This window comes from Helicoverpa zea, chromosome 9, assembly GCF_022581195.2.
Source record: "Helicoverpa zea isolate HzStark_Cry1AcR chromosome 9, ilHelZeax1.1, whole genome shotgun sequence".
NCBI lineage: Eukaryota > Metazoa > Arthropoda > Insecta > Lepidoptera > Noctuidae > Helicoverpa > Helicoverpa zea.
Window position 1 is genome coordinate 12,689,808 of NC_061460.1, and position 23,157 is coordinate 12,712,964.

Sequence of the window (23,157 nt, forward strand, 5' to 3'; positions counted from 1 at the left end):
ATTTATAAAATCCAAGTATTGTTATCGTAAAAGGAAAGTTGTGTGGGCACGTAGGCAAATCATTCCATATATTTGTAGTTATTTATAGAATTTAATCAGTTCCCCTTAACCGAGTTATTTATAAAAGGACCAATCAAAGAGGTTTATAAATTACTTCTAAATTAATGTTTAGTTCATTTCCTTGGCTTCTGTTATGTCAGTGAATTTCCATTGATATCGTATTGTCTATTAATTTTGTCGTAAAAGGCTTCTATGGCTTAATTTTTATTCTCTTTGACATCATCATATGCCTAGTCTTTCCCCAATCATGTTGGATCGGCTTCCAGTCTAACTGGATGTAGCTGAGTACTAGTCTTTAACAAGGACCGACTGTCTATCTGACCTCCTCGACCCAGTTAACCCGGGCAACCTTAACAGGTGTTTCCGGGTCTGGCCTCTGAGAAATCATTCCAACTGCCAAAGAGGTTCAAATGGCCGCTGGGACTTGCAAAAACGTGCCATTCGAAACCCGAGGGACCTCGTCTTCGGACCAGCATGTCAAGCATTGCTTAACCTTATGATCAGAACGTGCAGCTAATATTTACTTACAAGTTTTTTCCTTATTAAAATGGTAGACTTACCTTTGTCTATTTCCTTTGGACTACCTGTCCTTACCTACACTGCAGACTAAACCGTTGGTCAACAGTCGAATCGATAGTTGGCAAACTTTTTTTGTTAAAGAATATCTTGATTACCATAAAAGTTTTAAGTAGGTCTGATACCGGCTAAATACCTGACTTTTGTTACGAGTACGTGCGTTTCATTAGTCTAATTGGCAATTCATCTTCATACTAATGTATGAGCCTGAACTATCGGCCGACTAAAAGTTTGCAGTGTAGTCTTAGAGTATATTTCCTATTTCGACACAGGTAACAATGAGACAATATTCATATTCCTAGAAGATCGTGCAACATCGTGCGCCTAATGAAATATCATTGGCATTCCGGCATAGTCTGCGTGAAACGTATCACGTAAAGTATAAACGTCTTTATGAAAACAGAAACTGGCTAGGTAAGGTAGTGATGTAGTGACTGTGATATCCGCAGTTTCGGATATCTTAAAAACTAAAAAAAAAAACGAAAAAAATATATAATGTTCTGCATAATAAGACAATTTGTTATAATATGTTTGTATCATAATTGTATACTCTTTAAGGAGGTTTTCATTTTCTGTTGGAAGCAAATATTTAAAAGCAAATATGAAAAAAAACTTTCTTTCTTCACGTATTTTCGCTAGCTCTTCACCTACTTGCTTAGTATTTGGCAGAAGCGTCTAGATGTAAAACAATTTGTATGTATGTAATATATAAATATTTGTTCCACAATTTTCTCTTATTCTCATACCGCGCACAAAGGCGCGAGTAGGTATATCGATACATATTTATAACCAAGAAAACAATCCAAATATATTGCGAGCGCAAAGCCTTTTCAAAATTGAATGAAGACAATGAATACTGAAATTGTTGAAACAAAAAAAAATCACAACTACATCTAAGTTACCCACGCCATTACAATACTAATAAATTACTTTTGTTGTGTACTACCATCCTCCGAGCCTTTTCCCAATCATGTTGGAGTCAGCTTCCAGTCTAACCGCATTCAGCTGAGTACCAGTGCTTTACAAGAAGCGACTGCCTATCTGACCTCCTCAACCCAGTTACCCGGGCAACCCGATACCCCTTGGTTAGACTGGTGTCAGACTTACTGGCTTCTGACTACCCGTAACGACTGCCAAGGATGTTCAATGACAGCCGGGACCTACAGTTTAACGTGCCATCCGTGTTGTGTACCTACTACCAAACATAAATTAATTACTAACTTTAAAACAAACTACTAAATATACTTAATTTAATAAATGATCCGCCGCGGATATCAAAGCACATCCCTAGTTGTGTTCATCTTATTTGAAACATCACACTACGGCTATGCAAATGGACACAGCACAGCACTGGCCATTCCGGGTACACTACTATGTACTGATTACAATCTTAGAGATGTGCATATTAATGCATTAGGAGACCAGTTTATTGTTTTAAGTGCTGCTGTTGGTTTATATCAATGGTGGAGTAGTTTAGACTGGGTAAATACAAATTATATACTCAGTACTCAATTGTTTATTAGCATTCCATATTATTATGGGGTACATTATGATATTAGAAACAATATGCACCCAATAGGGCACAGCTTAAAGAAGTTGGAGAGTGTCATCTAGCCTTTTCCCAATATTAGGGTGGCTCGCCGTCCGGGTCTTCGAAAGAGTTACCGCGGCCCTGGTACACAAAAGACTCCAGAGGACTTTCTCAGGGTTAACTTATACTGTAGGTAAGATAACTATTGTGAACACATGCTTCTTTGAAAAGCATGAGACCCATTCATTGCAGCTTGGATTTTCGGAAGAGCTTTTATTGGCCTATTTGAAATACGTTTGAGAGAGACAAAGGTGGGTTTTAGTCAGTAGAAGACTGATACTCTCTCTCGTTGCACCCACAACGAGAGGGGTCATCTGATGATAAATATGGTTTCCGAAGATACAACAGAAAAATAAGTGATGAGTGTGATTCGTATAACTGCCAGTGTTAATGGATTTCCCATTAGGCATCATAATATTTCCGAGTAGGTATGGATCATCCCATAATATGTACATGGGTTTTGACCTGTGAATGCATTTGTTTTGACTAATGTAGGTGCATAATTCTGTGAAAATAAGCATTTAGGCACAGCAGACACAGGGTAATAGTTTTGTTCTTGGATTTATTTTGTTTTAAAGAATTAATACTGTTGTTCAAACCGATATTTTATTGGTATGATTGAGAACTAAAATTAATTTGGCCTAGGATGAGACAATATTTCCTTGATGAACGTTTGAACGTGGTTAAAGATTTCTCTTAGGCACCTTTAAAAGAATTCTTAACCGATTTCCCAAAAAGGAGTAGGTTCTAAATTCACCAGGATTTTTTTTTCTATATAAGTACTTTAGTTTAAAATTAAAATGAAGTAGTTAATTAGTAAGGTACGCAAAATTGTCTCGCTTCTAGTGTTTCTTTACCTTACTCTAAAAGAAAAATAAGACGCCTACAAAATGTTGTATTGTTTTAATAATTGTACTCTTCATTCAGCCTGAAGCACCCTACAGGTCTGATCTCGAGGTTAATTTGTTTTCAGCAAAAATATTAAAGAAAAGCTTTCGAGAACAGTCTGCAAATAATTTTGATTTAATTAACTGATCATTAGCAAAAATGATTGCTGACAGGTGAAAGATAGGTTAGTAATAGGAGCTTGTAATGTTTTTTGTAACAATACCGGCTTTTTCCTGCGACCAGTAGTGGGAACTACTCCGCACACCTGGATAATAAGCAGCCTCCCTTAATAAATGGGCTGTCTAAAACTGAAATAATTTTGAAATTGGCTTTGTGGCTCATGAAACTGTATACATCAATACATATGTAGGACATATGTATAGACAGACGATTTTTGGCAGTCCCATTTTATCATGGTAAGGAATTATTTTATTTTACTCGTGTCGAATATAAAATGATTGTATATCAAGTTGACCTCGAAAATATGCCAAACTGTCGGTATAACGGTCCTGTTTAAGTACAAGTAATTTAATTTCCCCGGAAAAGGTCATGAAGTTTGTAATTAACGTAGCTTTTATATTTCTAATTAAATTTTCGCTTGCTTATTTTTCATTTCGGTTTTCATCATGTATATTATTTCATTTTCATTCGTTTTCATTGCCATGGTTTAGTTTCAGTTATTTTTAATTTTATTTTATTGACTTCAATACCTAAGTATTTAAGTTTTTTACAGACTATCACGCTATTCTCTGTGAGCGTTGTGAACACCTGTAACTAACTTATTTACACAGGACTAACCATAATTGTAAACTTATATATGCGTAAGTAATTGTAAATAAGTTGTTGGTGTGCCTTGTAAATAAATAAATAAATACTAACAATGAATTAATCAGTAAAGTCATTTCACATAGAAGTTTTTTTGTTAAATATGTATTTGCGTATAAATCCTGCCAGAAATGATTGTCCTTTAGTTCTCTGCTATCTGCTCAAATGGAGTATATAATAGTATGAAAAAACTGAGATTCCCCTTCCGTGTTAATACCAATCTGGCAAAAATAACTATTCCAAAAAAAATACTGATAAAGCTTCGATTCTTTTACCACAATACCAGCAGTTATTTTCAGTAATAATAAAAATTTTCTCACCTTTTATCGAAAATCTTTTATCAGTTCGACGCAGCTTGGAAAAATAATGAATTTCCTACATAGACGGATGATGGGGGCGAATTAATTTGTTTTTGTATAGCCTTGCTATTTTTAGCTAAGTAACTATCGCTGTTCAATACTTAAAGGCAGAAAAGCCCAAAATTTTTCACACTTAAGAGTATTTTGTATGAATCTATATTAACTTTATTACTTTTATTTAACTAAGCAAAAAGAGATACACAACTAAAAATAGCCCGTACATTTTAATCTCTTATTAAAAAAAAACAAAGGAAAAACCTTTTCCAAAAATAAAACAACTTTGTCCTCTAAGCCGGTGACACAATAAAAAACTAAATTCGTCCGTTGACTTAGAGCATTGAACCAACTAGATACGTCATTACTACTGTGGCTCCTCCTCTCCTACCTCTCAGCCAAAGGTAGGTAACGTACCAGCTACACCGTTCATATTCGTACATGTGTGTGCCTGTGCGTCAACTTTATGCTTGTGTATGTCAATTTTCTAATGTGTGTGCATAACGATGTGATCGAAATCGAATCTTGTCGGGGAGTTTGTTGCGCCACTTCTTCTCAGCAAAAACACATACCTCGGAAGTAGTGAAGGGTGGGGCCACCCTTTGGTTTTTGACGTTCAAAAAGTTTGAGTTTGAAAATACATAAGTTTGCTACCGTTTGATGGGTTGACTCACTTCAGGCGCGTAAATTGGCAGAATTTTTCGCCTATTCATGGGCGGTTCCTATCGGTCACATGGTCTAAGTCCGTTGGCGTTATTTGGACGCCATTGAAGGGCGCCAGCAGGAATCCCAAAGTTAATGGGGTATGTAATGGCAAAAAAACCGGGCCACCCACATTCCTTGGATCTAAACAAACAAGAGGGTGTTTTTGCAAGCAAGTGTAAAAATGTGTTTTGTTTCCTACTAGGTGGTTTTAGGAGCTGAGCTCGAATTCTATTTGCATATGATATTGCTTAATTTTTACTTTATCAGAGGCTGTTTCATATTTAAAACCTATCTATGGAGGCTATTTAGATTTACTTCTAAAATCTTCAAATAGTACTAAACTTTAAGTATTGAAAAGGCTCGTCTTATTCTTGAAAATATAATTTAGACAAACACTACTTTGTTAAAGTACCTATATATTTTTTAAAATTATCTTCTGTAATAATTCTATTCATACATTCTCGTCTCAAAATACAAAATAACACACACACACACACATACCCACATAATTTACATGCATATCAAAAACAAACCAAAACCGACATTACAGGGGGAACTAGTTAATAATCCATGGCGGGCGTTCAATTACCCGAAGCCATTAATTAGTGATCAAGGCGAGCTATGTATGTGCAACTCATAAATCAGATTGTCACCTCCTCAATAATAACGACACAGTAATTTTAACACGAGAGTTGGAATGTACGGGTGTTAATTTCGTAAGGTGACGCCACTTTCAGATTAGGCAATTAAATCCCCTGTCACGAAAGTCGTCTTCGGTCCTCGTGGCCCCTCTCTAAAAGGCAGAAGACGCCACAAAAGCTGAGGTTTCTAGTGGGTGCAAGCCCCACATAACCTCACCGTCTCCCCGCGGGCGGCGGTGTGTGTATGCGTCAGGCATTTTCCTCAGCTGAAACAAAAAAAAAGGCAATTAAATCCCCTAATTATTTCTTTTATAAATGAGGAAATACCTGAGATTTGCTTTCACGCTGCAATATTGCCTATATAATTTAGACCCTAAGCAAGGACAAGCTACTTTTTTACTTTTGCGGGAAGTGGTTCCCTCAGAATGCTGGCACCATCATAATCATGTATGTCTGTTCGTAGTTATTGTAGATCAGCTGCTTTCCAAAGTTTTATCCGGGTTTGGAAAACGCTATTACTTTTTCATCCCAATTATTTACCTAGCTTTTTCAACGAGAGCAAAACAATCGATTTTATTACATTTCTTATGCTTTAAGTTAGAAATTACGTTATATCCCACAAATCAAATTACAACGTTTATGTAACAACATATAAAAAAAGCAATAAAACCAACAAAAATGTAAAATTACGTAAACGGAAACGTTTTGTTCAGATCTTTTACCTTTCGAAATAAATTGGCACGGCACCCCTTAGTCTAGCAAACTCATGAATAATATTTTAATAAAACCCGTTTTTATTGCAGTTTCTATACTTTGTGGTAAAACCCCTAATATTGAACACTTGTTGAATAAAGGTGGGGAAATAAACTCTTTCGCCCTTCGCAATGAATTCTAATAAGGATATTATGCGCATCACTGAATTTCTGGATAATGAGGAAATGTGTGTATTATTGTTACAAATTGAAGGGATACATCCGAAGGGTATTTTTAGTAAGTACATAATTCTATATATACTAATACCATAAAGAGGAAACATTGTTTTTGTTTGTTTGTAATAGGTAAAGCCTCTGATACTACCTAACTGGATTTTAACAATCTTTTCACTATAGGAACCTACAATACCCAAGATAGGTAAAATAGGCCATATTTTTATCCAGGTGTGGGAATCAGTTTCCGCAACGTAGGAAAAGTAACTGAGACACAAGGTTTTATTAATTAACTAAGGCATAGAAAATAAAAATATAGGCTGCCGCAACGCCCACAACATCAGCCCGTATGTTTCGACCTAACGCCGGCGATTTGGTAAATTGCCACCAGATGCATAGCCGTTCTGAATTATAGCCGACATTCTATGTGTAGTGCATAGTAAATCACTATTGCGGATTTGGGTGTAGTAAGATTGATATAATATTATGCCCAGTGTTGGGCATTTGTGGGCCAATTCTTGCTTAGAACAGCCAAAGTTCATTTGGAGCTACTAGGTAAATCTCCAAACTAAGATGAGCAGCACTCCCAACCCAATGGTCCCTAAAGATGTTTTTTGAACAGCGAATTGTGAGTTGTTCCGTACCGCCACTTAGTTTGGTGTGAACTACATTACACGTGGAAAACTGATTTGCAATATGCACTTTAGTTTTAGGTTCATGATCAATGAAATTATAAAATGGAAGATTGATGAGAAGACCACAATCTTTTATTGTTTTCAGCAGAAGGAAACTGAAATGTGGTAAGTATCATGGTGGCTTTTCAGCCTTGTCTCCTTCAAATACTTGAAAGAACACTGCTGATTATTGTCTAAATGAAAACTAAGGAACTTAGAAGTTTCATCCCGAATATCCTGACTCTAACTGTCTGCAATACGTTAAAATAATGTAGTAGTATTTACCTATATTTAAATAACTGAGATACCTGCTTCACGCATACCTACGGGCTGTCGTCTGACCTTTTCAATCCTGAGGGAAATCTAGATATTGCTGTAAAGAGTTTGAGATCGACTGCAAATGTACTTTCAATACACTTAAAATTTATTTTAAGATTGTGTGTTTTTTTATGAATGTGAAAAATATTATTTTTATAGTCTTATAGGATACCTCCAAAGGAGATTGACACTGCAGGGCCCAGGCCTCTTCTCATTTAGAGAAGTAATGAGCGTTAATTACTACGCTAGCTCAAGGCTGATTGCCGATTTCAGACTATCCAAATTTATGTATTCACGTTCGTAGAAGAACTATTTTGTAGTCTAAGTATCATTCGCTTCAAGAACTGGAATAAGGCCTCATCAAAAGTAAAAAGGGTAATTTGAATAAATTCCTTAGGATAACCTGTCACAAAAATTTAATCTTTGCACAGTTAGACTCAAGCAATTAGGTACTACAAAAATTATTCCTCTGCTCTCAAAATGTCGCCTATTTTTAGCCAAATTTCAAGACATCCCATTTAACCATTAACATTAACCCATTTCACTCGGTTACCCCGAACGTTCCGACCACGTGACGGGAACGGAACGCGACTAAATCCTTGATTTAAAGATCAAAGAGTAAGCGCGTCTGGAAATTAATTATATTATGCGGTAATTACTACAGGAGAACAGGCGAGGAAATGTTCTAACGTTATTTCCCATATGGTACCGTTGGAGGTTTGTGATCCAGTGCCTGCTAGCACGTTATGCTTAACGATATTTTGTCTGCTTAGACGCAGTCATTGATATCTTGTGGCTTTTAAAAATGATGCCAGATTTTTATTACATTTTTATTATAAGTCTTTTGTGGCTTTGTTGTTTCTCTGCCAGTCACTGGAAATTGATAAAATACAATGTTAATAAGTACTTAAGTTAAGAAAAGGTTTTACTGTTGTTTATAGCAACTGAAGTAAAAACCATCCCTACCAATAGTTTGCCAAAGTAACTACCAAACCAAAACTACTGAACTAATTTAAATGCAAACTACAGTAGGAGAGTATTGGGGCATCTGGATCAAATGATGATCCAGATACCCCAATACTCTCTTTTCAAAATGAGTACTGTATTCAGAATTCTCTTTTCAATATGAGACTTCTATTCAAAAACCTTTATTCAAAGTAAGACCTCTATTCACTGAATTAAATAAATATCGTATCCAGAATTCTCTTTTCAAAATGAGACTTCTATTCAAAAACCTTTATTCAAAGTAAGACCTCTATTCACTGAATTAAATAAGTATCGTATCCAGAATTCTCTTTTCAAAATGAGACTTCTATTCAAAAACCTTTATTTAAAGTAAGACAACTATCTTAGTTACTTAGAGACCCATCTATAGTAAAAAGGTGGTCCCTCAATACTTACCTTGTCTTTTAGGTAACTTCAATTTAATATGTTTCCTGAATTGCATTCCCGTATATAATTATATCACGTTTATATATTGTACGTTATTTATGTTGCAACTGCTTACAAACAGCATTTATTTAAACAAATCGAATGAGCGGTTCATACTAACAGACAAGAGCTGTTCTATGTCTTTGGAGAGCAAAAACACAATATAGCATTTAATAAAAAGCATTTACCTAATAATGATTAATGGTTGACAATAATTATAAATGATCCAACTGGCGAGCGTTGCTAGGTGCGTTAGAATGTTTACATATTCCCGTAAAGGAAACTGAGCGCATTCCATTCTGATTCTACCCATCATAGGCCTCCGTAACTATACCAATGTATGTTTATTCATATAAAAATTGCTACTATTGAATATGATTCAATCAGGCTTAAGTTCATAAGATATGAGCAGATATATACTCAAATAGGTACCTATACATCAAACAATAGGAATTATGTTTGATAAAACGAATAGGTAATTAATTTATATACAGTTGAGTAGGTAGGTAAGTAGGTACATAAGTGAGCAATGCTTGTTTAATAATAGGTTAATCTGGTAATTAAAAGACAGACATCAGTAATATTGTTTATTTATGAATTATTTACAGTTTCTTTTGAATTTTACTTATCATATCTTTTGCGCACTTGTATATATCATCGTTAAACACATTTTCAACAATATGCTGAGCGCATACATTAGCCCTACACTCACATAATTTAGAACTTTTTAAATCTTCTGCATCATAGATTTGGATCCGTATTACTTTCGATTGTAAACCCTTTGCAGGCTTTTTAATGTACGAATACAAAGTTTTGGTCCCTCGTTTTTTACTATTAGGAACTCTTTCAGGGCCGCTGCTGCTCGGTCTTTCTTCGAATTGAAAGGGTCTTTCTCTTGCTGCTGGAATCGGAGAGTACGATGGACTCGATCTTATTTCATCATACCGGAACGGTCTTTCCCTCTCTAGGTAGTTCAAAACATTTTGACGTAGTTGTTGCGCTGCCGGTATTTGGGAGCATGATGAATCATTGATGAAAATATCACTGGAGTTCTGAAACAATACATAATTAAAATTATTATTTTAAATATCAACTGTTTCTATTCGTAAGTATACAATGGTTAAGTAGAATTATTATGTAGATATTATTTGAATAAAAAGTATCAAAAATAAAAATAATGTTTGATTATTTAGAAAAGGCTGACTTACCGACATTGTAGAACGAGATATTCAACGGGAATGTGATTTCTCCAGGATTTTATTCTGGTTTTATACTTACTCGCATTTTGTTTTTTCTTGTCATTAAGGTTCAAAATTATAAAATTAAATACATAATTATACATTGTTTTTAAATATACTATAGAAACGTGAGATTCAAGTTCTTATTTGGGTACTCCACGTGTAAGAAGTTGAAATAATGTACGCGAGCGTGCAAACCGCAGCGTTTCTGCTGATAAACATATTTCCTACCTATACATGGAAAAAGTTTATAAACTGCTTGTTTTGCGTCGATCGTGGGTAGAAGTTGCTATACATCGTTTCTACAATTGGTAGAACATCTACATAATATGCGATTTACAAACGATTGTCTGCCTGACTGAGCTACCGAAAACGCTACAATTTAAACGCTCGTATGCACCAAATAATCTTTATATGGCAGCATCTGCAGTCTCAGCATTTCTCTACTAATATTATAAAGAGGCAAGATTTGATTGTTTGTTTGTTTATTTTTTTGTTTGCCGCGAATAGGCTCCGAAACGATCAAACCGAATTCTTTCACTATTAGGTAGCTACACTAAATGCGTTGAACATAGGCTATATTTTGTCCTGGTACGGGAATTAAATCCATCGGGACGCGGGTAAAACCACGTGTGACAACTAGTTTTTATTTTTTGCAAGCGTGCATTTTTACATATTTGGTTAGAATGACGTGATTTTTAGGCCTATATAAACGGCTCCCGAATAACAACACAAATCACTCCTGAACTAAATCAGCGTGCAAGTTTAATTTTATCAAAAGTGTTAACCTATTCAATCAAATCCTCAAGAATGTAAGTACCTACCTGTATATCCTGTTATTATAATACTCATCTATTCATTCATTACATGTCCTGATATAATTATCTATTAATCTGTTATTTTTATTATATAAAAAATAATAATATTGAATGATTCTAATGAATGAACAGAATAAAATGTTTGTATAGATTCAATACAATCACAATGTAATCTATTTCTTCATTCGAACTATTCACCTTTTTCGATTATTATATTCGAACTATTTACCTGTGACTATGGTATCTGGGTACCTAATCCTTTTTTATTTTATTGATTCTAATTATTTTATCTGTATTTTTGTTCAGGTCGGGACCAACTTCTGCTGATCACCTCTTTCCCTCCGAAGACGAATATGAGGAACAACAGACACGGGTGAAACACGTGAAGGATTCGTCATCAGCGTCTTCATCTTCACGCTCCGGCGATGCTGCTAAGAGAAGCGCCAGCAAATCATCGCATCCGGACAGTAAGAAGAAGAAGCTCAAGACGATGTCGCCTACTGTTCATCCCATCAGTCCTGTTATGAAGCCCCAGAGAAGCGATATGAAGACCACGAGCCATGACTTATTTGGTAGTGACAGCGACGATGATCGTGAAGAGATAGCAGCAAGTAATTTAAAGGGTAATAAAAAAATAACTCCCTTATACTCCTATTTCACACGTAGGGTTGCAAACGGCTTAAGCCGGCAAACCGATGAGTTAAAACAGGGCCCTTACTACATAGAATTAAAAATTTATGATGTGAAAACGATAGAACATGTCGCACCTATAAATCGGTGGCGTCATTCAATTATTTCAATAAAAAATCGCACTGAAAATAATACGCCAGCATGGGCTCGGCTTAAAGACTTTATTGACGAGACCAGGCGGGAGTTTAAGAACTGTCCTTTAGAGTTTGTAAGCAGTTACTATTAACGTTTCTTTATATTTACGATTTTTTTTTTTTCTATTTACAAAAAAAACTTTAAAAATACTTATAAATGTAATAGGTACATGTAATCTTATATTTCTTTTATTGCTGTTTATTTTTAAATGATGACTGACTTGAAATGCTTTCATGTCAATAATGTAATCAATCAGTATTTACTCAATTACTTAGTTTGTAATTACAATTTATTCACGTATAAAAAATACATTTAGATCTATTATTGTTTTATTTTACAGCACCTCGAGTATCTTCCTCGCGGAAGATTGAAAAAGAATCCGGAATTGATATCAATGAACCTAATAATGAATTAATAGAAAAAGATATTGATATCCATAATCCTAGTAATGAATTAATAGAAAAAGAAATTGATATCCATGATCCTAACAATGAATTAATAATATGCAAAAAATGTCAGATTGAATTACCGAAAACTGAATTGAAATATCATTTAAGAACTAATGTACATAAGTCAAATAGTTTAGTTCAAAGCCATTTTAACAATATCTTTGTAATTGCAAGTGCTTTCAAAAACAGAATCATAACATATCGTTTAAACCCTGCACAAGGTGTTGAATACTGTACACCCGAAGCATTCTTGTGTGAGAATACGAACGATGTCCTGAAACTTATACATATGTCTTTATTGAAGAATACTTGTGTCAAGATTAACTTCGAGTTGTTTGCCCACTTTGTGTTACCAAAAACAAGTGAGCAACAACTTAAGTCGTTTAATACGAAATATAAAGTTATTTGTAATAACACGATTTTAAGTGACTTCTATTCGAATGCTATTGAACTTTTAAAATGCAAAATGTCAGAATTCGAACACAAAGAATCTGGATGGTCTTTTAAATCAGTGAGCCATCTTGAAATCAATGTTAATAAATATTGTCCTATGAGAGGTGGTACTTACCTTGAATTACCAAAAAAACTTAAAAACTCGAAAAGTTGTATTAATATTCAAAATAATGACAATTGCTGCTTTTTATGGAGTGTAGTAGCTTCATTATATCCCGTTAAGAAGAATGTATGCAGGACTAATTCGTATCCACATTACAGTTCTATATTTAATATTGAAGGGATGTCTTTCCCTGTTTCATATGAAGACATAAAATTATTTGAGACCAACAATAATATAAGTATCAATGTCTATGGAGTAGAAAATAAGAGCGAAACAGTAACCGGCCCTCTATATTTAACAAACAAAAGAAGATCTATACATGTAAATTTGTTATATTTAGAAAGAAAAGGAATGAGTCATTACTGTCTTATCAAAGACCTGGCACGTTTAGTACGAGGACAAGTAACAAATCATAAAGGTAATTTTTTTCTGTGTGAGTCATGTTTACAATTTTATAGCTGTGAAACTAAGTATAGATCTCATATCTGTTCTAAAACTTTATCAATTTTACCTGATAAAAATAGTAAACTGGGTTTCAAGAATTATGAGCGAAAACAAAAAATCAACTATGTAATTTACGCAGACTTTGAAAGTCTATTGGTAAATTGTTTCGAAAAGAAATCTGAAAACACACATAATTTAAAAAAACACCAACCTTCATGTTTTGCATATTACATATGTTGTTCACATGATCCCCGCCAAAATAGATATGTAACATATAGAGGTCTAGATTGTGTGGAGGTATTTATCACTAGATTAATAGAAGATGTGAAGAAAATAAATGATATATTATTAATTAAAAAACAAATGATACCTTTAACTAAAAAAGAACAAACCCAATATAACAATGCAAGTACTTGTCATATTTGTGATCGCTTGTTACTCGACGATAAAGTGCGTGACCACGATCATGTGACAGGAAAGTATAGAGGACCTGCACATACTCAATGTAATCTAATGTTTAGAGTATGTCCATTTATACCTGTAATTTTTCATAATTTATCGAATTATGATTCCCATCTTTTTATAAAAGAATTAGCAAAACATAAAGGTCATATTAAAATAATACCCAAAACTAAAGAAAAATATTTAACCATTACTAAATACATAGATCATGATAATAGTAACCGTCCTGTACAAATTAAATTTATTGATTCGTTTCAGTTTCTAAGCTCAAGTTTAGATGCACTAAGCAAAAGTTTGACAGATAAAGATTTTTTGCATTTATCAACGGAAATGAGAAATGATAATTTAATATATTTGCTCAAAACTAAAGGTATTTATCCTTATGATTACATGAATACTTGGAAAAAGTATGAAGAAACAAAACTTCCTCCGAAAGAATTCTTTTATAACACATTGAAAATGGAGCATATTACCGATGAAGAATATAAGCATGCAAAAACTGTATGGGATGCATTTAAAATAACAACTATTGGCGAGTATACTGATCTATACCTGAAATGTGATGTTTTATTATTGTGCGATATATTTGAAAATTTCAGAAATATAAGTTTAAAATATTATAAATTAGATCCTGCCTACTACGTAACTGCACCTAGTTTAAGCTGGGATGCTATGCTGCTCTATACACAGGTTGAGCTTGATTTAATAGATGACTTAGAAATGTATCAAATGCTAGAGAAGGGCATACGCGGTGGTCTAGCACAGTGCTCATTACGTCATGCGAAGGCTAACAATAAATATTTGCCAGAATTTAATGATCTAGAACCTTCTAGTTATTTGATATATCTCGATTGCAATAATCTGTATGGTTACGCAATGACTAAAAAGTTCCCAATTACAGAGTTTCGTTTTCTAAATCAGAAGGAAGTTAATTGCTTTGATGTAATGAGTATATCGGATGAAAGTCAATATGGTTTTATATTAGAAGTAGATCTCGAATATCCCGAGCACGTACATGATTTTCATAGTGATTTACCTTTTGCTCCTGAAAAGTTTATACCACCAGGGGGAAAGACAGCTAAACTTATAGCTAATTTATATGATAAATTTAATTATGTAATTCATTACACTCATTTACAGGAATGTTTGAAAAACGGACTTGTTTTAAGAAAAATCCACCGTATTCTAACATTTAGACAAGAAGAATATTTAAAAAAATATATTGATTTAAACACTAGCCTGCGTCAAGCATCCACAACTACATTCGAGAAAGATTTTTTCAAGCTTTTAAATAATTCTATTTTCGGTAAAACGATTGAAAATAAACGAAAACAAGTAGATATTAAATTAGCGACAAAATGGGTTGATGTAGATAATATTACAAATAAGCAACATGGTGCTGAAAAGCTAATTTGTAAACCTAATTTTAAATCTGTATCTGTATTTTCAGAAAATTTAGTAGCAGTTCAGCTAAAACCCGAGAAAATTTTTTTAGACAGACCAATTTATATAGGCTTCAGTGTTTTAGAATATGCTAAATTACATCTTTATCAGTATCATTATAATATGAAAAAGAAATACATGAATAATATAAGACTTTGTTACACAGACACTGACAGTCTACTCTATTTAATATATACAAAAGATATTTACAGTGATATAAAAAATAATTTAAAAGATTTTGACACAAGTAATTTTCATTTAGATAATCCTTATTTAATACCACGAATAAATGAAAAAGTTCCTGGACTCTTTAAAGATGAACTAGGTGGTGACGTGATCACTGAATTCACTGGCTTAAGAGCGAAACTTTACTGTTTGCTATCTTCCAAAGTACAAATAAAAAAAGCAAAAGGTATTTCAAAATCAGTTACAAATAGACTAGATATATCGCATTACAATAAGGCATTATTTCATAATGAGAGTAAATCATGTAAAATGAATATGATTAGGTCAATCAAGCATGTATTATACACACAAGAAGTGAACAAAGTGGTGATGAACAAAAACGATGATAAACGATACATACTCCCAAATCAAATTGAGACATTACCTTGGGGTCACTATAAAACTCTATTTTAGTTAATGTATTATAGTTTTAGTATTGTGTATTAATAGTTTTAGTATAATGTATTAAATACTAATATTGTATTTTATAATAACTGTACTTTAATTATAAGTAAAAATATACGTATGCTACTTACTCTTTGTTGATTTTTATTTGTTGATAACCTGTAAACATATAAATAGACTAGTAACGTTATTTTGCCTCACTTTTCACAATGAAGTTCATCAAGCAACCCCAGACTTTAGAAATTAGTAATATAAAGTTAGAAAATCAATCACACAAAATAAAACACAGTGCACTTTTGCCTAATACAATCAGATGTATAATATGTGGTCCATCTAACTGCGGGAAAACGAATGTAATGCTCAATTTAATATTGCATGAAAACGGTTTGAAATTCAAGCATATATATTTATACTCTAAGACAGCTTTCCAGCCAAAGTATTGTTTTCTAAAACAAGTTATGAAGAATGTTCCTAGTGCTAAATTCTCGGTCTTCAATGATAATAAAGAAATAATACATCCCAATAATGCTTTAGCTAACTCATTAATGATTTTTGATGACGTTGCATGTGAAAAACAAGTTAACATTCGTAATTATTTTGCAATGGGAAGGCATAAACACATAGATTGTTTTTATTTATCACAAACCTATTCCAAAATACCTAAACAACTAATACGAGACAACGTTAATCTTATAATTATCTTCAGACAGGACGAGAAAAATTTAAAACATATTTACAATGAGCATGTAAATACGGATATGGAGTGGTTAAAATTTAAAAAACTTTGCTCTATGATATGGCAGGATCGGTTTGATTTTTTATTAATAAATAAAGATTGCGCTCTTAATAAAGGAAGATACAGACAAGGCTTCGATACATTTATATGCCTTTAGAATATGCATATATACCCGCGCAATGGAAAAACATATCAATCGACTTCCAATAGCTGTAAATAACAGTTGCGTATGATTGAAAATCAAACGATGGATATTAATATTAAGGAACAATTAATAAAATCAGCAGATACTATAAAAAATAAAATAAAAATATTACAAGATGAAGAAGATAACGCTAATTTAAAATTTAAAAAGGCGTTTAAACCAATAACCGATCCCTTGGAAACTTTAGTTAAAGTGAATGATAAAGATATAAAGATATTTGACATTTCTAAAGATGAAAACAATACATTTGGAAAACTCAGCTCATCTCTAGATTATGAAAGTTTTAAAGAATTTATAAAAACAGACCATAGTGCACATTCTGAATATAAAGACACTCTATCAAGAAATCATGTAAAAAAGTCCACCGATTCACTAATTTCACTGAACAAAGAAGATATGATGGAAATTTATGAGAATAACATAAATGTACCATTTGGGATACGTAGTGAAAACAAAAATCTTATGATGGGAAATTCTAAGGTAACACTTTCTCTTTCAAATAACGTCAATGATTCACAAAAAACAAATATAGTCACTATAAACAATAAGCATTATGAATTAACACCAGGTTTAAAAGAACTTTTGCTACGCAATAAACCCAACCTAAGTTTGGTAACTGAAGTAGATAAAATTGTCTACAAAGATATGCTTCATAATACACATGCACACAAACGAGACTTTCACTCAAATGGTCAAATAAAAGGAGACAAAAGTTTGAAATATCGTCAAATTATCAAACCTTTATTTTCACAACAAAATGATGTTCAAGTAGAAGAGCAGGTAATGCAACCAAAAAGTGGTGGCAACTTACCAACCTTAAAAAAATATAAAAGCAATACAGATTATGTTTATTGGGATGACCCTAATGAATTAATTGAAAGATTGAAACTCCTGATTTCTTCAAAACATGCTGGTCATACAAATCATGACAATGAAATTCTATCCATAGTAGAAGAGTTAAAAGAGGCTGGTATTATAAAAGAATAATAAGCTTTGAAATATTCTCAGTTACTTACTTTTACGGAAGATGAATGAACATGTACATGTTAATTATATTCACACAGAACAAACATCAGTCAGAGCTGATAGTAGCGTAAATATTGAGCGAATTGAAAACACTATTGAGGAATCTAGTAGAAATAAAATTATTACTGAAGAGCAATTTATTTTAAAAGTTGATGGTGCTTTTAAAAAAATTGAAAATGGTGTGCTCCAAATGTGCTCTTTTGATATTAATAAACTAAAAATACAATATTAAATCTTTCAATTCGATCCATCTACCTCAACATGGTAGCAGAGCGTGGTTAAAAAGAAAACTAAAGTGTGAGAGAAGAATAAAGTTCAATGACGATAAAAAATACGACTAAGACTTTGAGGTTATGGTGACAGAAAGCATTGAAAAAGGTGAAGAAGAAATTGTTGTGAAAATACGTAAATCTACAAAAATACATCGTCATTGTCGGCAAAATGGCTAAACAAGCAAAGGTAGAAGATATTATGATACCTATTTTTGATGGTGCAAACTATTCAAGTTGGAAATTAAGATTGTTAACATTGTTGGAATACAAAGAATGCCACGAGGCCGCCATTGTTAAGACGGAAAATCCCGACGCCGCAGGGAAAAAGAAGGATCTCAAAGCAAGAACTATAATAATGAGCACAATCTCAGATAAACAATTAGAGTATATTACTGAATGCAAAACGGCATATGAAATGGTACAAAAGTTTGACAAAATGTATTTAACGCAGTCAACAGCAATGCAAATAATATGTAGAGGAAAAATTGAAGAGATAAAATTAAACAATTACAACACAGTTGAAGAATTTTTTGTTGATTTTGAGAAAACAATAAACGAGTTCAAAAATGCCGGAGGAAAATTAGATGAATCTGAAAAGTTAAGATACCTACTAAGAGCGCTTCCACCAAGCTACAGTTACATTGGAGATTTTCTTGACGTGATTCCAGAACAACAAAGAACAGTTGATTATGTATGTTCTAAAATAAAAGAGAAAAATATGGCTGCTAGTGACTCGGAGAAGAAAAACAATGTGAGTACATTCGCTACCAAATCTGTAACTCAGTGCTTTATCTGTGGAAAAACTGGTCATTTCAAGAAAGACTGCTGGCATGGCCAGAAATATAATAAAGGACATCCGACATTTCGAGGTCATCAAAGAAGTTACAACAGAGGAGGAGCATACAGGGGTCATAGCCGAGGAAGAGGTCAATACAATTTTAGAGGTCATAGCCGTGGTGCAGGTCAAAATCATCTTGGTGGTCAAGGTCAGTCCAGTGGTGAATCAACAAACAACTGCTCATCGGAGTCGTGGATGGCTACAATATGTGATCCGGAAAGTCAGGTATGGGGGTGTATTGAAACAGATGAATGTAATAACAATAACAGTGAAATTAATTGGCTTTTAGATAGTGGGTGTACTGACCATATAATAAATAATGATACATATTTTTATAATTCAGTCGATTTGAAAAGTCCTGTCAATGTAAAACTGCCAGATGGTAAAATGTTAAAAGCTACCAAAGTCGGTACTGTTAAAATTTATTTTAAGAACTATTACAACCAAAAGAATGTAGATTTGAAAAATGTTTATTATGTTGAAGGTATTAAACAAAATTTGTTAAGTCTTTCAAAGATAACTAAAAGTTGCACAATAGTAGCTAAAAATGATTATGCAAAGATTTATAATGGTGTAAGAGAATTAATTGCAGTGGCTAATAAAATAAACAACTTGTATTGCTTAAAAAGTTTTGTCTGTAAAAATGAGATATATACACATTCAGTTAAATTGACTCAAAAAGAGAAATGGCATAGAGCACTCGGTCATGTAAACTTTCAGTATTTAAATAAATTGATAAATAATAAATTAGTACACGGTTTGCCTGATAGGATTGAAGGGATAGACATGAAATGTTCCAATTGTATTCAAAGTAAAATGAGTAATGTCCCTTTTGAAAATAATAGAACAAAAACTACTGAAACCTTAGAATTAATTCATACTGATTTGAACGGTCCACATAACACATCTGGATATGGTGGAGAAAAGTATTTCCTCACATTTATTGATGACTATAGTAAATGCACAAGGATATTTTGTATTAAAAGTAAGTCTGAAGTTGCTAGTTGTTTGATAGAATTTGTAAATTTAGTAGAAAATAAATTTGACAAAAAAGTTAAGAAAATTCAATGCGATAATGGTAAAGAATATTTAAATAAGGAAATTTATAACTTTATTAGGCAGAAGGGTATAGAGTTGTTACCATGTCCACCCTATGTCCATGAATTAAATGGGGTAGCGGAAAGATATAATAGATCTGCTATGGATATAGCTAGGTGTTTAATGAGAGAAGCTAAAATTCACAGAAGATATTGGCCTGAAGCAATAAAGACAGCAGCATATTTAAAAAATCGAACTATTGCAAATACAGTAGAAAATAAAACTCCATATGAGATCTTTTTTAGAATAAAACCAAATGTTGAGCACCTAAAAATTTATGGAAGTAGAGTTTTTGTCAGGGTTCCTGAAGCTTTAAGAAAAACTAAATGGGATGATAAAGCACAAGTAGGAGTTTTAGTGGGTTATAATGAAAATAGTTATCGAGTTCTATTAAATAATAGAATAATTAATGCTAGACATGTTCAGGTAGTTGAAGAAAATACAGAACTGATTTGCTTAGAAAAATTAGATGATGAGAAAGATAAATGTTTAGAAACTCAGAAAACTTCAGACGATACAGCTAAAACTGATGAGGATAGCGATGAAAATTTTGTAGATGTAGACGAGACTTATTCTAATGACGATAGTTCAAATGATAATAAGGAAAAGGATAAAGTAGAATCACATAAAAGAATTAGAAATCCAGTTTTAAGATATGGTAATCCAGTTTCACATTTTATATATGTTAACTACATTGATGTAAGTGTTCCAGACACTTTTGAGGAGGCGATGACCTCAAATGAGTCCAAACAATGGCAAATGGCAATGAACTCTGAAATTAATAGTTTAAATAAAAATAATACTTGGCAACTTGTTGAAAGACCAAAAGATAGAAAGGTTATAGATATTAAGTGGGTTTTTAGAAGGAAAAGCAATAATGTTTATAAAGCTAGATTAGTTGTGAAGGGATTCCAACAAAATGAATGCATTGATAATGCCTATTCACCAGTAGGAAAAATGCAAACTTTGAAAATTCTATTGTCATACAGTTGTAAAAATAATTTATTTGTTGAACAGATGGATGTAGAGACAGCCTTTTTAAATGCAAATGTAAAGTCAGAAGTGTATGTTAATCAACCTGAAGGTTATGAAACTGGTGACAGTAGAGTTTACAAACTTCAAAAGGCACTCTACGGTCTCAAAGAGAGTCCTAGAGTATGGTATGATTGTTTTGATAAATTTATTAGTACACTAAATTTTGTTAGAAGTAACTATGATTACTGTCTTTATGTTAACAGAGCAAGCAAAGATCCAATATACATTTTAATATTTGTCGATGATTTTTTAATTTGTGGTAAAGACAGAGATAAAATAAAAGAAGTAAAAACCAATCTGATGAAAAGATTTGCAATGAAAGACTTAGGGAAAATTAAAACCTATATTGGGATTGATATTGATTATAGCAATGATAAAAGTACTATGACTCTAAACCAAACAAAATATATTGAATCTTTGGCTGCAAAGTATGGTCTGAATAATACTAAGTTATATGATACTCCAATGGAAACAAATTTAAAACTAGAACAAGCTAAAGAAGTAGATGAAAGTATTAAGTACAGAAATATAATAGGTGAATTATTGTATATTAGTACAGGCACAAGGCCAGATGTTGCATACAGTGTAAATTATCTAAGCCGATATCAAAGTTGTTATAACCAAACACATTATAAATATGCGATGAGAATATTAAAGTATTTGTATAAAACTAAAAGTCTAAAGTTAACATACTCTGATAATGTAAACACTGACATCTTAGATTGTATGGTAGATTCTGATTATGCAGGAGATAATGTGGATAGAAAATCTACAACTGGTTTTGTTATTAGATTATATGGAAACTTAATTTTTTGGAAAACTCGTAAACAAAATACAGTAACTAAATGTTCTACTTTTGCAGAGTATACTGCTATGTCAGAGGCAGTGTCAGAAGTGCTTTTTATTAGAAATATGCTAAGTGAATCATTTGATGTAAAGCTAGGTCCAACAAAATTGTATGTAGATAATTCAGGTGCAATTGCAATTGCTAAATATGGTAACTTTACAAAAAACTCAAAGCACATTGAAGTGCAGTATCATTACATAAATGAGAATTATGAAAACAAAATAATTGATATTGTAAAAATTGATTCTAAATTTAATTTGGCAGATATGTTAACTAAAAGTTTGAATAAGACAGCTTTCTTAAGAAATAGATTGGAGTTGAGATTAATTTAGTTGTTGTATGTTAAGATTTAGTTTTGTTAAGATTCTAGTTTTGTTAAATGATATAAGATAATAAATTTAAGGAGGCGTGTTGTATTAAGTAAATTTATTATCTGTGGTTTATAAGACTTAATACTGTTTTTGATTGTCTGTGGTTCTCTTGTCCTTGCCCCGTGTGAAAAATGGTGTGCTCCAAATGTGCTCTTTTGATATTAATAAACTAAAAATACAATATTAAATCTTTCAATTCGATCCATCTACCTCAACAGAAGAAACTAATTTTAAATTTAGACTATAGGATAAGAAATGTTGAAAAAAGTATTGAGTTAAAAGAAATAGCAGGAAAATTAAACAAGCATTATGAGCAAAGTAGACGTCATAAATGAAATTCATAAATGTGCAAGAATTAACTTTCCGAGAAGGCAGGTCATACTTAAAGATATTGATGATCTTTGGCAAGCTGATTTGATGGATATGCAAGCAATTTCGAAAGTGAATAGTGGTTATAAATATATACTGGTAATCATTGACACCTTTTCAAAATACGCTTGGGCAATTCCTCTGAAACGAAAGAATAAGCAACAGGTATCAGAAGAGTTTAAAGCTCTATTAGCTAAAGGACGTGTTCCAAAAAATTTGCAAACAGATCTAGGAAAAGAATTTTATAATGATAAATTCAAAAATATTGTGAGAAAGTATAAAATCAACCATTATTCTACATATTCCACTAAAAAAGCCTCAATCGTTGAAAGATTAATAAGAACTTTGAAGAATAAACTATACAAAGAATTTAGTCTTAACGGAAATTATAATTGGTATAATGGAACACTCGACAAAAAAGTAAATGAGTACAATAACGCTACTCATAGAACTATTGGACAATCACCAGCTTCTGTAAACCATATCAATAAAAGGAACATATTGCGG

At 32.6% G+C, this 23,157-nt stretch overlaps 3 protein-coding genes across 3 annotated transcripts; 2 read left to right on the plus strand and 1 right to left on the minus strand.

The window, feature by feature from the left end:
- Positions 1–9,466: 9,466 nt before the first annotated feature.
- Positions 9,467–10,599, minus strand: LOC124633269. Its single transcript, XM_047168447.1, has 2 exons — positions 10,197–10,599; positions 9,467–10,040 (listed from the first exon to the last, which is right to left on the minus strand). The coding sequence occupies exons 1-2, from the start codon at positions 10,200–10,202 to the stop codon at positions 9,591–9,593; spliced, it is 456 nt and encodes a 151-aa protein (XP_047024403.1). The 5' UTR covers positions 10,203–10,599; the 3' UTR covers positions 9,467–9,590.
- A 53-nt stretch (positions 10,600–10,652) lies between these two features.
- On the plus strand, positions 10,653–12,190 carry LOC124633463. Its single transcript, XM_047168692.1, has 2 exons — positions 10,653–11,038; positions 11,351–12,190. Coding segments are annotated over exons 1-2 (612 nt in total). The 5' UTR covers positions 10,653–11,036; the 3' UTR covers positions 11,961–12,190.
- A 1,240-nt stretch (positions 12,191–13,430) lies between these two features.
- On the plus strand, positions 13,431–15,983 carry LOC124633462. Its single transcript, XM_047168691.1, has 2 exons — positions 13,431–14,899; positions 15,288–15,983. Exons 1-2 carry the CDS (start codon positions 13,682–13,684, stop codon positions 15,291–15,293), a joined length of 1,224 nt encoding a protein of 407 aa, XP_047024647.1. The 5' UTR covers positions 13,431–13,681; the 3' UTR covers positions 15,294–15,983.
- The last annotated feature ends 7,174 nt before the right edge of the window (positions 15,984–23,157 follow it).

Excerpts from the sequence above, each read along its gene's own strand:
- LOC124633462 (XM_047168691.1), top strand. The coding sequence starts at position 13,682 with ATGATACCTTTAACTAAAAAAGAACAAACCCAATATAACAATGCAAGT.